The sequence below is a fragment of the Mizuhopecten yessoensis genome, unplaced genomic scaffold, assembly GCF_002113885.1.
Source record: "Mizuhopecten yessoensis strain PY_sf001 unplaced genomic scaffold, ASM211388v2 scaffold3829, whole genome shotgun sequence".
In the NCBI taxonomy this organism is placed as follows: Eukaryota; Metazoa; Mollusca; class Bivalvia; order Pectinida; family Pectinidae; genus Mizuhopecten; species Mizuhopecten yessoensis.
In genome coordinates, this window is record NW_018405240.1 from 146,658 (window position 1) to 162,599 (window position 15,942).

The following is a 15,942-nucleotide window of genomic DNA, read 5'->3' on the forward strand; positions in this document are numbered from 1 at the left end:
CATGACATCATCGTTTTAGTATCGATTCAGTTTCATTTCCTTTCTGTATGATATTGCGTTATTCATAGCTCTATATACCAGTGGTTCCTGCATGCTATTTTGCATATTTTCTAAGGACATTAACAACCAAAGTAATTAAATTCCAAAGCGGACTCGAACTGAAAATCGGGTTTAGCTAATACAAGACTCGAATACGGGCATTTATAGCAGGAAGCGTCATTTGTTTGAAGAGTGGGTTTATATCGATAGTTTTTTACACGGGCGGGAAATGTCAATATATATCAATATTTACATTCTGTATGCTTAGACCCATTGACAAAAATTACATTCATAAATGCATAACACAGGTGTTCATAGAATCTCAGCACGTGGGAACTGATAGTAACCTGATCACACTGCGTAGTAATACACTACAAAAACTACTCACTCGGAACGACCGACCTAGATGCTTAATTCTTACATCTTAAAATATTATTGAACTGTGCTTTGTGAAATATCCACGTATTCACGTGTCCTGTGCTACAAATAAACATTGAATATGGAACTACATTTTGTTGTGTTATTGTTGTTGACGGTTGCTAAGATCTCTCACGATAGTGTCACATTTCCCCGCGAAAAAACACTGTTCTCGCCACTGCGTTGCACCCGTGTATAAGCAGGAACAAACCCTGTTTATTTGTTTTATTCGTTGTTATATCGATCCACTGAAAGGATTCGTCAATGTAAATATAAGGAATGATATTTATTTTTTCAACATTTATGAGGTCATAACAACAATGGGTTTTTGGACATATTTTACATGAATCGCTAACGCGATTCATTCAATATGTCCATAAACCCATTGTTGTTATGACCTCATAAATGTTGAAAAAATAAAAATCATTCCTTAAATACCAATACAGTACAGTTTTATTAAACAGGTATATGCGCAAAAGAAGATGTTTTCTACACATGTGTATTTTTGAACTTGTCATATTTTCCAAAAAGGAATTTTGAATAAACCTAAACTTATGCTCGCATATTCTCCTATTTAGCATGTAAATACCCACAAACATATTTGTATATTTTTATCTGGAAACTTAAGCTGGCGTTCATACATATCAGAGACCGTAGCGAAGGCAAACAAACTACTTAACATACTACAGGCACTATTTCCATAATCCCTCGACTTAGTCTTGAGACTCTCTACAAATTGATGGTCAGATCTTATATTGGAATATGGTAATATATTATTTGACAATTGCAGTCATTATGAATCTGAACTTGTTGAAAGTGTACAACGAAGGGCAGCCTTAATATGTACGGGTGGTTATAAGGTAACGAAATATACTAAACTTCTAAGTGAATTATGGTGGAAATCATTTAGTGACAGAAGTAAAAACAATACACTTAAAATGTTATACAAAATTAAGAAAGACCTTTGTCCCCCGTACTTAAAATCTATCTGTCCTATCCTGACTCATCGCACTCAAACTATAACTTCAGAAACTCGGACACCATTCTTCCTACACTCTCAAGAAAATCCTTCTCTCATCAGTCAATCTTCCCAAAGACAACTTACCTGAACAAGTCCGCAATAGTTCAACGATTAAGTCGTTCTCACGAGCTCTTACTGATCGCACACCTATGGACACGGAAAAAATGGGTCACAGCGCACTGAACAAACAGAGGTTCCCCTATAAATTAACTCCAAATAAGTTCTGTGATCTCTGTGTTAATTATTCCGAATATGAAAAACATTTCTTCTTAATTTGTAAGATTTCAATTTGTCTCTTTTCAATTTGGCGGGTTCGTACCTGATGTGACTAAACCGAACCCACCTTGTGTTTGTTGTGCACACCTATGCATTATATATAAGTTTGGCCTTACCGGGGTATCACGTATCTGGGCAGCTATTTGGATGGTGACACTTCAACATAGCTCACGTAATTAGGATTTTCCCCCAAAGAGTGAAAAGACCTTTTGCTTTTCCTCGGTATTACACGTATTATTCTTCTGCCATTATTTTGTGGCCAATCGATCTTTCAACTATATATAAGGGCATGGTCGAAGGATGTTATTGCAACATTTTCAATTAGGAAAAACATCCAATATGGCCGCCATGGCGTCATATGTCAAAATCTTAAAACGGCCATAACTAAAAAAATCGTTTATCATAGAGCATTCACTCAACTGTAGCATTGGAATAAATTGTTCGGGGTCAACATTTTTTTCATGACATTTATAAGAAAATAATGTTAGAAAAAAATGTTCAATAATCCTTGTCAAAGGTTATCAATTTTTTCTACTCTCTGATTTTTCAACTTTTTTGGGGGGAAAACAAGTGTTAGCAGTCGATGAGGAATTCCAACCCGATGAATTCAATGTCTTCAGTTTTTCTGTAACGTTTACCGTTAGCGTCCTAGCCCATTTTTAATATTTCCTCTAAAATTCTCTTAAAATACCGACAATAGGTTTACATCTAATTTTCTCCGAATCTTCCCGCCAAGAAACGTTTATCATTTGAGTAAGTCTTATACCTCTTGATAATACTTCTTAAGTTACTACGCACTCATATACGGGTTGGGATCATCTGCCATTCTACAGCTTTGCAAACCGAACCGATATAGACAAAGTGCCAGTTTTGATTTATCATCATGATGTTAATATTCATAGTTGAAGGACAACAGTGTATATGATTTCTGCGGAGTTCGGACTACCATCGTATACAACACCATTTATATTAATCCAATTTGTCCCTGACGTCATTTTGCACTCTGGGAATTCCCAATTGCTCAATCTGTTACTGATACTTACTATAACTGACTATTAACACGGCACATTACGTTGCTCAAAAGTCGCAGCTGTGCTCTTACGCTTGGTTTGTTTTTGTTTTGTTTTATGTTTTTGTTTTGTTTAACGTCCTGTTAACAGCTAAGGTTATTTAAGGACGTTCCTCCATGCATGTTGTGTATGCGTGCTTGCGTGTGTGTATGCATGAGACATGGTATGCTGTTGTGCTTGCCTCCTGATGATAGCGCAGATCTGATGCCGATTTTATAGTGCTATCTCACTGAAATGCCATGCCTAAGACATCAAGCACAGCATTCCATCCGGTCGCATTATACTGACAACGGGTGAACTAGTTGTTGCCATTACCCTAAATGCTGAACGTTAAGCAGGGAATAACAACTGCCAGCTAGGAAGTAAAAGGTAGTTATAAGTTTTGCAATGGATGCAACGTATATATTTGTTCGTTTATGAATTCCAAAGTAGAGGGCAAAAAAGCAAAAGATGAGTGTTTATAGGGCCAATTTTTGGGCCCCGGTATATCCGGATTTTCGCCACCGTATTTTGTTCAAATATATACTTTTATAGTATATGCGCAAAAATTTGACCGAAAGCGGGTTTTCGGGGAAACAAACGGGGTAGGGTAAACCACAAATATATTTTCATGTTTTCAAAATGAGCTAAAACAACCTAAACAATACCATTCCTGTTTTTGGAAACATGTGTTAATTAATAGGCATGTAACAAAGGATAAAAACATGTGTTAGTTAATAGGCATTATAAAAGGATAACAAAATGACAAATATGTAATCGTCACATCAATTAGATTGTTTATACAAAATGAAGGATTAAGTTGCTTAATTTTCATATGAAAACAAAATCGTTTTCTCAATAACTTTTTTTTGATTTTCAACTTTTCTCATTTAAGTACACTTACAAAATGTATATAAAATGCATTTTCACCATATACTTTCCTTTTGTTTTATACTGAGTTATGGCTTCTTGACACATCCCAAACTTGGCAATTTCAGATACCTTTTTATCTTTAGTAAATAACAAGATGCAGGCTATAAGTATAATGTATTAATAATTAATATTGTTTAGTATATGTATCGGGCCCTGATTAATTTTCTTACTTTATAGATTGGTATTGAAAGAAAATATTGGTGTTGAGCAAGTGGATGCACTTTGGTCGTTATATTATAAAAAAAACACCTAGGAAATGTGGGTTTTTTTTAAAGTAAAATGTGGGATAAGAATGAAACTCTCACAAATCAAACAAAATTAAAATAAACTTGCTGTGTAAGACAGAGACTATTACGTTTGGCAGTGCTGGGCCGTGTCAGTAAATGAAGTGATATGGGTTTTAAGTGACAGTTAATATAGGGCTTGAGGATAATACGAACAGGTGTCAGGTCACTCCGTAATTAAGGGTCTATTTTTACATGACCTGACATTCCGAAGGTCATACTTCTTCTGACTTCTTAAACAATATTTCACTGGCCATGTAAGTTTAAATCACCACGCACGGGTTGACAGGAGACCTCTGGGTGTACCCCCTAGCTCTATTCTAACATGCCGGTTTTGCTTTGGGATGCTGTGTACAGCATTCTTAGCGGTCCTTGCCAAGCCTCGGCAAATCAAAACCAAACCACATACTTTCTTCTTCCGCGGAAGATCTTTAAATGCTGTCTTGATTATTTCATGGTATGATTAATGCTATAAAATAATGAAATAATATGAAAACGATCAATAAATCAAAGAAAAAAATGTTATTTTTTACGAAAAGGCGAGTTTTTTTCAGTGAGCATCATGAACTATATCAACCTCGAATTCCTGCTCTTTTTGGACAAAAAAAATCTTCACAAAAAAAAAAAAAATTTTTTTTTTTTTTTTTATCTCCTTCCGTGAAAGACCTTGAGATAATGTGTTCATTATTTTATGACATGATTAATGCTATGATATGGTAAAATATATCTGTATATGACAAAAAAATCCAAGAAAATATGTAAAGATCTTTAATAGTGGCGTTTTAATCAGTGAAAGTTCCTAACTATATTTGGCTCAAATTACTACGCCTCGTATTCCAATACAGTGTGTGTGTAAGAGTTTTCTCCACTTGTCCATCAATTGCGTAGTTTCATGCTCGCGACTTGTTGAACGACTGTCTGATAACTGTCCTTGATAAAGTAGGCTTTGTCTCAATGGAAAGTCTCCAAGTGAAAGAGAATGTTGACTTATACTAAAGTAGCCGTCAGGTAGCAGTGTACATTAGCGCACGATGGCCAAGGGTGATATTGTTGTACAATGAATAACCCCTGTTATATTACATGTATCAAAATAAAAGTAAAAAAAAAAACCAGCGCTAAAATTGGACTGAAAATTGGTTTGAGACTACATTTTTGGCCATTTACAAATCTGTGTCTACACAACAGAAGCAAGCTCTTCCTGTATTTTTTTTGTAATTAGCACATGTGTAAATATTGTGAAAAATCCAGTTGAACGACCTATCCTAAAACGCTAAAAAGAGTACTTCTGTTACCGAGTATGTGATATTTAATTCAAGACATGGATTAAGAAAAAAAATACTACTTGCGTGGCTCAAATCTTTGATTTAAAATCTTTTACATGTTTTGGTGTTTTTTGATGTGGTAACCATGGTTTTCACAAGTCCCAAATCTGGGGAAAACACTTTAAAAAATTAAAAACATTCTTCTAAAAAGAAAAATATTCAAAATTTTGTGTATAAATATATGTAGGTGTGTTGTGCAGGAGGAATCCACTATCCATGTTTATCTGAGACATGCCCTTTATTTTTTAGGATCAGGCCATTTCTACTGTACTCTGCTACCTCAGCAGCTGTGCCTAACGAGTTTATAGATAACTTCCCAATACGACAGCAGCTGTGCCGAACGAGTTTGTAGATAGTGTTATGCCGGATGGCTGGCTGTGTTCTTCAATAACAACACAAAGATCGTCCGAGTTTTCAGTGCAACCTTTTAATGGCGGTAAAACTCAACGAACACCGGATAACGTGCTTCCGCGTCTAACATCAAATCCGGGGACCGGACCCCGATTTCCGGAAGAGGTAAATCCGCATTACACCACCCCCTTCCAGGCTCCTTTAGCTCCTGCTAAAGGTCAAGCTTGGTAGGCTGCTTATATGCCCGGCCGTAACGCGAGGACCGGGATGGTTCATCTGAGATGGTTCGCTGTGAACACATCCCAGTTGGCACAGGTGTCTTTGGCTCTTCCTCTGGTAAACTGGCTTTCAGCGATTGTTGGCTGTTCTGCGACTCGTGGTGGTTTTCCTCTGTCCCGAACTTCTTATCCATGGTTGGAAGATGGTCTTCCTCAGCAATCGTTGGGAGAGAGGAGGTACCAAGATCATGCTTTATCTTGGTAACCCAGGCCGGGATGACCTCAGACAAATATTGTTTTAGCCGGTCATGGTGAAGAACTGAAGCCTTCTTGCGGCCACGGACCTCATACACGACCGGACCAAATTTCTTGGTGATCACAAAAGGACCATTCCAAACAGATTGGAGTTTCGGAGATTGTCCAACAGATCGTGATTGGTTCTTCACGTATACAAGATCCCCGACGTGGTACTCTCTTCCCCTAGCCCGTAGATCATATACTTTTTTCTGATGTACCTTTGAAGCCCTCAATGTTTTCCTAGCTAATTCCTCTGTAATGTGCATACCCTCTAACATCCGGTCGAGGTAGGTGGGTGCGTCATCAGAGGAACGCGAAATATCCGGATCCATGTAGATCAGCTCGGGAGGAGAATGGACCTCCCTACCCAGCATCAACAGGTTTGGTGTAAATCCTGTCGCAGGGTGTGGCGTACTTCGATAAGCAGACAGAAGAAGGGGAATGTTCTCATCCCAATGCGCCTGGCCATGATCTAGATAACACCTGATCATCTGCAACAGCGTGCGGTTAAACCGCTCAACCTGACCATTAGATGAAGGGTGATAGGGCGTAGTCCTGGTTTGTGCGATTCCGAGTAACCGGCATACTTCCTTGAACAGGGCGCTTTGGAAGTTTCGTCCTTGATCCGTGTGGATCTCCAGGGGTACGCCAAATCTAGAGATGAACTCCAGGACCAGTTTTTTTGCTGTCGTGTTACTGTCCTGTTGTGTGATTGGGTAAGCCTCGACCCACTTCGTGAACTGGTCGATGATGACAAGTATGTATTTGTTCCCAGCATCACTAATAGGAAAAGGCCCCACGACATCCAATTGTATCCTGTCCATTGGCGCTCCGCAGATGTAGGTCTGAAGAGGTGCTCTCATAGTTCTACTACTCTTCTTTTCAGCGGCACATACATGACATTTCCGAACAAATATGCTCACATCCATCGACATGTTGTGCCAGTGAAAGTCTTTCTTCACTCGTTCCAGAGTTCTCTTCTCCCCTTGATGACCGGAGTAAACAGCTTCATGACATGCCTGCATGATCTCTTTTCTCATCTGGAATGGAACCAGGAGTCGCAGTGACTCCTGTCCATTTGCCTCCCACTGGTAGTAGAGAACATCGTGTATCAGTTTGAACTGCTGAAGGGTTAGTAGATACTTCCGCAGAGCAGGACTTCTTGCTTGCGCCTCACCCAGAGGAACTGTCTCGCTGTTGGCCACACATGAATACAGTTGTTTTAGATCCTCATCTTGCATCTGTTCTTCGTGAAGTTCCATCGGACTTTTGGTCTGTAGCCAGTTACATTGAGGAATATCGTCCTTCGTATTAGAGTCCTCTCCGGTCTCAGAGTGTTTTTCGACAGCAGTTACCTCCGCCGAACGAACAGCTATAGGCACAATATCGTCAACATCCTCCTCGAATCTTTCCCACGCAGTCTGTAGTTTTGCACAGTACATACATCCTCCACAGGGTAGAGTTTCAACGGTGGCACCCGCGAAGTAGCAAGGGCACGAATCGTGATCCGGAATCCGTGACATGGCATCAGCGTTCACATGCAGCTTCCCAGCACGGTGTTCGATGTCAAAAGAGTATTGACTGACCTCCTCTAGCCATCTCGCCAGCTGTCCCTGTGGTGACTTGAATCGGAAAAGCCATGACAAACTGCTATGGTCTGTGCGTAATAAGAACCTCCGGCCAAGAAGATAATGTTTGAAATGCTGGCAGAAAGCAACAACTGCAAGAAGTTCGCGTCGTGTCACACAATATTTCTCCTGTGCAGGGGTCAGTCTTCTACTTGCATATGCAACAACTTTCTCCTCCCCATCTTGGACTTGCGAAAGAACGGCGCCTATACTCCTGTTAGAAGCATCCGTATCTATGACAAATTTGCAATTCTCCAACGGGTATGACAATATCGGAGCAGTGGTAATTGCCTTCTTCAGGGCCTCGAATGCCTCACACTGACGGTCTTCCCATACAAATTTTACCTCCTTCCGTGTGAGGTCATGCAGTGGCAGAGCGATCTCTGCATAATTTTGAACGAACCGTCTGTAGTAGTTGGTAAGTCCTAGAAAAGACTGAAGCTCCCTACAGTTGCTTGGCACAGGCCAATTCAGGACGTCATCTACCAACTTTGGATTGGTGGAGATTCCATCACCGTTAATAATGTGTCCCAGGAAGAGGACTTCCTCACGAAACAAACGGCACTTCTTGGCTTTCAGCTTCAGACCGTGTTCACGTATCCGGGAGAAAACCTGACGCAGATGTTGCATATGTTCTTCAAAAGACCTGGATGCCACTATCACATCGTCCAGATAAATAAGAAGTATGACCCACTGAAACCCTCTAAGTACGAGCTCCATTGCACGCTGGAAAGTTGAGGGAGAGTTGGATAAGCCAAAAGGCATTCTGGTGTACTCAAAGAGCCCCTGTTTGGTGACAAAGGCGGTCTTTGATCTGTCCATCTCATCAACTTCAATTTGGTGGTAGCCACTCATTAAGTCTACGGTGGAAAATAGAGTCGCACCACTAAGCGTATCAAGGCACTCTTCAATTTTTGGAAGTGGGTAAGCATCTTTTACACTGACCTCATTCACCTTTCGATAGTCTATGCACCAACGCACACCACCATCTTTCTTGCGAACAAGTACTACCGGTGATGCCCATTCAGAACTAGATGGAATGACAACACCAGTGTCAAGAAGTTTTTGTAGATGGGCGTCCTCCTCAGCTTGAAAACCCAATGGTGTCCTTCTTGCGGGTTGACGTATAGGTTTGTTTTCACCTGTGTCAATCTTATGTCTGACTCCGCTGAATCTGCCTAGGTCGTAGTCATCCTTAGCAAATATATCAGGAAAGTCATTCAGCAGCATACAGAGATCCTCTTTTTGATTTGATGACAGTCCTTTTGAGGACTCTTCAAAAATATCCTGTACATGCAACGGAACCTCTCCGTTTGTCCCAGGGGCCTCTTGTAAATGTTCTGGCTCGACACTGGTGTTTACGGAAGGCTCCCTGCTCATATTTGGGTCCCAAGCTAGGTCAGCTTCCTCAACTTTTCCTAGAAATGTGCCATTTGTGAGTTTAATCTCGCTATCCTTCAGGTTGAGAACTCTCACAGGAATAGTTTGATTCATAGAGACAAGACATGACCCAACTCGCATTCCGCTTTGATGATTGAATGCCTCCAGTATTGCTTGAGAAGTGTCTGATGGTGTCTCCAATCTTCCGATGATTATTTTCTCACTTCCTGGTGGCACCACAACATCTGCATGTACTCTAACTATACTCCTGGCAATAGCAGTCCCAGATCTGTTCAACTGAGAGTGTCCTGGGATTACTTTTCCGTTGACTTCCAGGTTCTTTTCTCCAGTATGGATAATGGCCTGTACAGATTGGAGTAGATCAATGCCCACCAGTATGTTGTCTCTGATAGGAGCTATCACAACTGGTAATTCCCTCACCTCTTCCCCAATTTGGAGAGTCGCAGTGACTACACCTAATCCTGTCATCTCTGCACCATCCTCAGCTGTCATTAGACGAATTTCTTTCTTTGGCTTAGCATACAGCAAATTTATTTCATTTGCCCATTTCTCAGAGATGACTGTGGCGTCGGCCCCAGTATCAATAACCGCTTCAGTTGTTGTTCCATTGACCGTTACTGGGACGATAATGCTTTTCTCTGTCCTATTGGTCCGGGTGATCTTAACATCATGCTGTGGTGAGCGAGAACGGGGACTGTTCGGTGGTGTGGGCGATCTTGATCTCCTAGAGCTGCAATCTCTTTGGAAGTGTCCCTTACCACCACATCTGTAACATTCCTTTCCTTCCTTGCTAAACCCACTTTGGCGTTCGTTCCCTAACTGGTCGAATCTTGCGCGACACTCTAGCGAGCTATTCCGAACAAGATCCTCAAGCTGTTTCATCCGAACATCTAATTTACTGAGGTTGTCCGACTCTAAGGCAGTGTTTGGCAGTTGAACACGCTGTGTATTCAACGCTTCTTCGTCATCGGAGACATTTTTTACACCAGCCCCATCAGCCCATGAAACGCGCCGAGCCTTGTCTCGTATCTCTTTCTCCCTACCGATGGTGGCTTTGAAGTTATGTTCTTGTGAAGTAACCATTTCAATAGCCTCATTGATAGTTTTTGGTTTCTTGTTCAACACATCATAAGATACCTTGGGGTTCTTGTACCCCTTGAGGAATGCCTCTGCAGCCAATTGATCTTGCAAGTCGAGATCTACATTAGGATAAGCAAGGGTAACTAGGCGCCAAACCTCTTCCCCAAATTCGTCATTACTTAGGCTGCGTTGCCTTACTTCGTGTAATTTTGATCTCGCTGTTGTGGGTGGGTCTCTTCGTCCGAACCGCTTGATCAGACTATCCTTTAGATTCCTGTAATCTCTTCTCATCTCCCTTGGTAAGGAGCAGATGTACCACATGGCCCTTCCTTTTAGACATTCGTAGAGTCTGTCCACTTTCTCATTGTCTGTCCAGTTATAACGCTCTGCTAACCGTTCAAAGGGAACAATAAAAACCTCTATATCCTCCTTTCCCTCAAACACTGGAAGTTTTGTTTGAGGACCCTTTCCTTGATGTCTGTTCAGCATACGTCCCATATCCTGTCTTTCCAATGAGGGGGTACTGGATAGTGCAGAGTTCTGTCCATTTAAGTTTGGACTTGAATATGAGCGTTCTCTATCCTGGATCACCCGGAGTTCTTCGTCAAAACCACCAAACGATCCTCTGTCTGTCGACCTTCCAAATTCCTGTTGTGGACCCATAGATGAAAATGTACTCTGTGCAAGCGGTGCTTGATGTCCTATGGCATTTTGAATATCATGACGTGTCTCTTGCATGAAGGACTTCATCATTTCACTTTGTGCCTCGAAGCTTCGTTTCTTTTCGTCTTCAAACTCCACCATAGTTTGCCGAAACATCTTCATTTGTGTATCACGCTGCTCATCAAAACTTTTCATTACGAATTGAAGCATATCATATGCCGCAGCTGACGCAGTGTCAACTGAAGACTCTCCTTCCCCTGGTGTGACTTCTTGTTCTTTATCACACATTTTGTTCAAATGCTAACTGTAACAGTTCCTGTTGGTCGACGTGGACTTCCAAAATGTCCTGGTCCACAAAACAAGTTTTCACAATATTTAATTCAAGTCGCCTAAACCACTTCCTCGCCAAGAGTTCCCCAGGGTGGAGACCGTCCTCCAATAATTCTATGAAATATCGCTCTTTTCCCTTTTTTCGACAATCACGAAGATCAGCATTGAATTTAAGTGTTGTGGTACCAAGTTCTGTGTTGAGAAGTTCAATTTGAGAGTTCAAGAAGTGTACCTGGCTGGCAACTTCAGCATCTGTTTCTAGAAACTTGCTCGGATTATGGTGACCTTGGATATCATTGTAAAGGCTAACCGAATAAACAGGTACTCCAATAAATTGAATTTTGCACCCCTGTTTTATTGTGTAGTCCCTCGCTCTTTTGTAGCAGTTGATAATTTTGTGTATAGTGTTAACACAGGTACCAGAAATGTTTATATAACAGCCTTGCTTTGAGGTTATGTCGCATGTACCAGCCCAGAAATAAACATAAACAGGTTTACCAAATTTCTGCTTGAGGATGGGAATTTGTTCTTTTAGTAGGGATACTAGGGTTGATGAGTTTGCACCACCTTTACATGAGAACTGTATCGGAAGTTTTGGATTACTGCCCCTGTGTACCACTGCAAGGCGCTTTCCTTTGCTGTCGGATACTAGCAGGGGGGTCAAATCAGCCTCGTGAGGTGGTATTGTCACGTTGTGTGATTTAAGGTAGTCTACGAGATCCTTCTCCGACCTCTGAAAGATAATGTTTGACCGTTCGCAGTGAACGATTCGTTTGGAAGCAATTCCAGTGTTCGCAGTGAACACCAATACGAAAATACATGTAAAACGAAAGTACAAGAACAAAGGCTAAATATAGGCACACAAAACAGTAAATTACCCAAACCAAGTAAATTAGTTATTGTGCTCTTACTTTGTGAAAGTAATAAATGAGTTATAGTAATCAAATTACAAAATAATCATTTAAATGACGAGTAACAACCCACAAACACAAAATGCAGCGCGATTACCTGTAGCAGACCTCTGTCCACTTTGAGGTACGAATTGCAATACATTACACAAAAAGAAACGGGTTTTGGACTCCCTGCAGGGCGTTTAAGCAAAATCCCACTTCTGACACCACTTGTTATGCCGGATGGCTGGCTGTGTTCTTCAATAACAACACAAAGATCGTCCGAGTTTTCAGTGCAACCTTTTAATGGCGGTAAAACTCAACGAACACCGGATAACGTGCTTCCGCGTCTAACATCAAATCCGGGGACCGGACCCCGATTCCTGGAAGAGGTAAATCCGCATTACAATAGCTTCCAAATATACAGTTTCTAGATAATGGCCCGATAAGTATAATACATGTAGCATATTGAACATCAAAAGTTAAAACCGTATATACATATTTTTCACATTAATTAGAATCTGAATAATTATTTAGGTCTTTAACCTTCGTTACAATATCGGGGAAGGAGAGATACACAAGGGACTTGCCTAAGTCCGTGATTACACGCACTGGAAATAATACAATGTCGTTTTATTTTTTTGTATATTTAATCATGATAAAAACAAATTGTAATAATATTATCATAATTTGTTATTTACATTATCTATATAACTTTTTATTTTTATTTTTATTTAATCGTAAACTTTCCCATAATCTTACGGGACAATTTCGGTTTGCAGGGTTGTCTGGTCAAGGTCACTGTTACTATTTTAAAAAAAAGCATTGTCTGCGCTGTAGCAGCTTTATTCCCTGAAGAATTTCCATCGATTTGAAAAACTTATTGAGGACTATAATATCGGACAAGTTTCAATTTCAGGGCTGTTGGTCAAGGTGATCATCGTTACCTTTTTTTATACTGCTAATGATAGCCAGTAAGGGACCTATATTATTTTAGCAATACTCTTCTTGTTATATATATTTTTATTGAAATTTCTGTTTAAGGGATTATTATGACCCTTACTCAATAACATGTTCTTTACTATTTACTGCCATTCTGTACTGATATACCAACTCCTTTATTCCATTATTTGAATCCTTCAAACATATTCATGGAAACACATTTTGGATACATGAGAAACAGCTTAACATCATAACTCTTATTCTATATTACGTAAAAAAGTTGTATACATATTAAGTTGATAGACATCATCAAAAACAACTAAAACACGTTTAAATGCCTCTGAATTGATTTTTTTTACCTGTTTGTATAAATACAGAATCGATTTACCGCGGTACAGTACAACGTGTTAGTTATTACATTGAATTGGTAACAAGCGTTTACACGTGTGAGTACATATAACCAGAGCGTTGGGTACGTACTAGCCAGGTTGTTTGGTTAACACAATGACCTCTTCTTTGGCTGTCGAAACAGGTAAAACCAATTTTGTATTGAGTTGTTACTTTAGAAAAGACTATTTTAAATATCAGCGACCACTGTGAGATCTGCGGGATCCTGGGCGTCATTGCCGACATTTTGAAATTCTACACTCACAACGCTAAACGTTCAGTATTACTGATATATTGAAATCAAGTAAACTAAAATAATAAACCACAATAATGTTACTAGATAAACTCTGTTAGGGTACCGTTTTATGGCCGTGTATTTATGCTGGATCAGTTAGGCCTAGTGTCTTCGTATTTACACGACAGATGCCAGATCAACGGTCTGATAGAGAGTGTAAGGGTAGCGTCGGTTGTACAAAAGTATGATACTACATTTGTCAATATTTGGCGGTTTTAGAGGAGTGTGATACTACATTTGTCAATATTTGTCGGTTGTACAGGAGTATGATACTATATTTGTCAATATTTGTCGGTTGTACAGGAGTATGATACTATATTTGTCAATATTTGTCGGTTGTAGAGGAGTATGATACTACATTTGTCAATATTTGGCGGTTTTAGAGGAGTATCATACTACATTTGTCAATATTTGTCGGTTGTAGAGGAGTGTGATACTTCATTTGTCAATATTTGTCGGTTGTAGACGAGGATGATACTACATTTCTCAATATTTGTCGGTTCTAGAGGTGGTTGACACTATATATGTGAATATTTGTCGGTTTTAGACGTGTATGACACTGTCACTGGTGCCATGACTCTGACTAGAGACTGACATTTCAGTAAGGACAAATGTCCCTTGTGCCATGACCCTGAGTGGGGACCGACCTTTCAGTAAGGACAACTGTCCCTTGTGCCATGCCCCTGACTGGGGACCGACATTTCAGTAAGGACAACTGTCCCTAGTGCGTATGATACTATATGTCAATATTTGTCGGTTGTAGACGAGTATGATACTACATTTCTCAATATTTGTCGGTTTTAGAGGTGGTTGACACTATATATGTGAATATTTGTCGGTTTTAGAGGTGTATGACACTGTCACTGGTGCCATGACTCTGACTAGAGACTGACATTTCAGTAAGGACAACTGCCCCTGGGGACTGAATTGTCAGTAACGACAACTGTCACTAGTGCCATGACACTTAGTGGGTACTGATATTTAAGTGAGGACAACTGTCCCTGTTGTCATGACTCTGACTAGGGACTGACATTTCAGTAAGGACAACTGCCCCTGGGGACTGAATTTTCAGTAACGACAACTGTCACTAGTGCCATGACCCTGAGTGGGGACAGACATTTCAGTGAGGACAACTGTCCCTGGTGCAATGACCCTGACTGGGGACTGACATTTCAATAAGGACAACTGTCCTTAGTGTTGTGACCCCGACGAGGGACTGACCTTTCAGTAAGGACAACTGTCACTAGTGCCATGACCCTGAGTGGGGACTGACATTTCATTAAGGACAACTGTCCCTAGTGCCATGACCCAGAGTAGGGACTGACATTTGAGTAAGGACAACTGTCCCTAGTGCCATGACCCAGAGTAGGGACTGACATTTGAGTAAGGACAACTGTCCCTAGTGCCATGACCCTAAGTGGGGACTGACATTTCAGTAAGGACAACTGTCCCTAGTGCCATGACCCAGAGTAGGGACTGACATTTGAGTAAGGACAACTGTCCCTAGTGCCATGACCCAGAGTAGGGACTGACATTTGAGTAAGGACAACTGTCCCTGGTGTCATGAATCTGACTAGGAACTGACATTTCAGTAAGGACAACTGTCACTAGTGCCATGACCCTGACTGGGGACTGACATTTCAATAAGGACAACTGTCCTTAGTGTTATGACCCCGACGAGGGACTGACCTTTCAGTAAGGACAACTGTCAGTAGTGCCATGACCCTGAGTGGGGACTGACATTTCAGTGAGGACAACTGTCACTAGTGTTGTGACCCCGACTAGGGACTGACCTTTCAGTAAGGACAAATGTCCCTTGTGTCATGACCCTGAGTGGGGCTGACCTTTCAGTAAGGACAACTGTCCCTAGTGCCATGACCCTAAGTGGGGACTGACATTTCAGTAAGGACAACTGTCCCTAGTGCCATGACCCAGAGTAGGGACTGACATTTGAGTAAGGACAACTGTCCCTGGTGTCATGAATCTGACTAGGAACTGACATTTCAGTAAGGACAACTGTCACTAGTGCCATGACCCGTCTTCGTATTTACACGACAGATGCCAGATCAACGGTCTGATAGAGAGTGTAAGGGAAGCGTCGGTTGTACAAAAGTATGAT

General features: G+C 40.8%; 2 protein-coding genes across 2 annotated transcripts in view; one reads left to right on the plus strand and one right to left on the minus strand.

Moving 5' to 3' along the window:
- LOC110448107 (solute carrier family 22 member 6-A-like) overlaps positions 1–15,942 on the plus strand; it is a gene marked incomplete at its 3' end in the record, with an annotated part of 47,191 nt that overhangs the window by 6,797 nt on the left and 24,452 nt on the right. The gene's annotated exons all lie outside the window — the stretch shown is intronic.
- LOC110448106 lies at positions 5,705–12,362 on the minus strand. The gene is made up of 2 exons (XM_021494166.1): positions 12,318–12,362; positions 5,705–12,042 (listed from the first exon to the last, which is right to left on the minus strand). The coding sequence occupies exon 2, from the start codon at positions 11,265–11,267 to the stop codon at positions 5,904–5,906; it is 5,364 nt and encodes a 1,787-aa protein (XP_021349841.1). The 5' UTR covers positions 11,268–12,042; positions 12,318–12,362; the 3' UTR covers positions 5,705–5,903.

Excerpts from the sequence above, each read along its gene's own strand:
- LOC110448106 (XM_021494166.1), bottom strand. The coding sequence starts at position 11,267 with ATGTGTGATAAAGAACAAGAAGTCACACCAGGGGAAGGAGAGTCTTCA.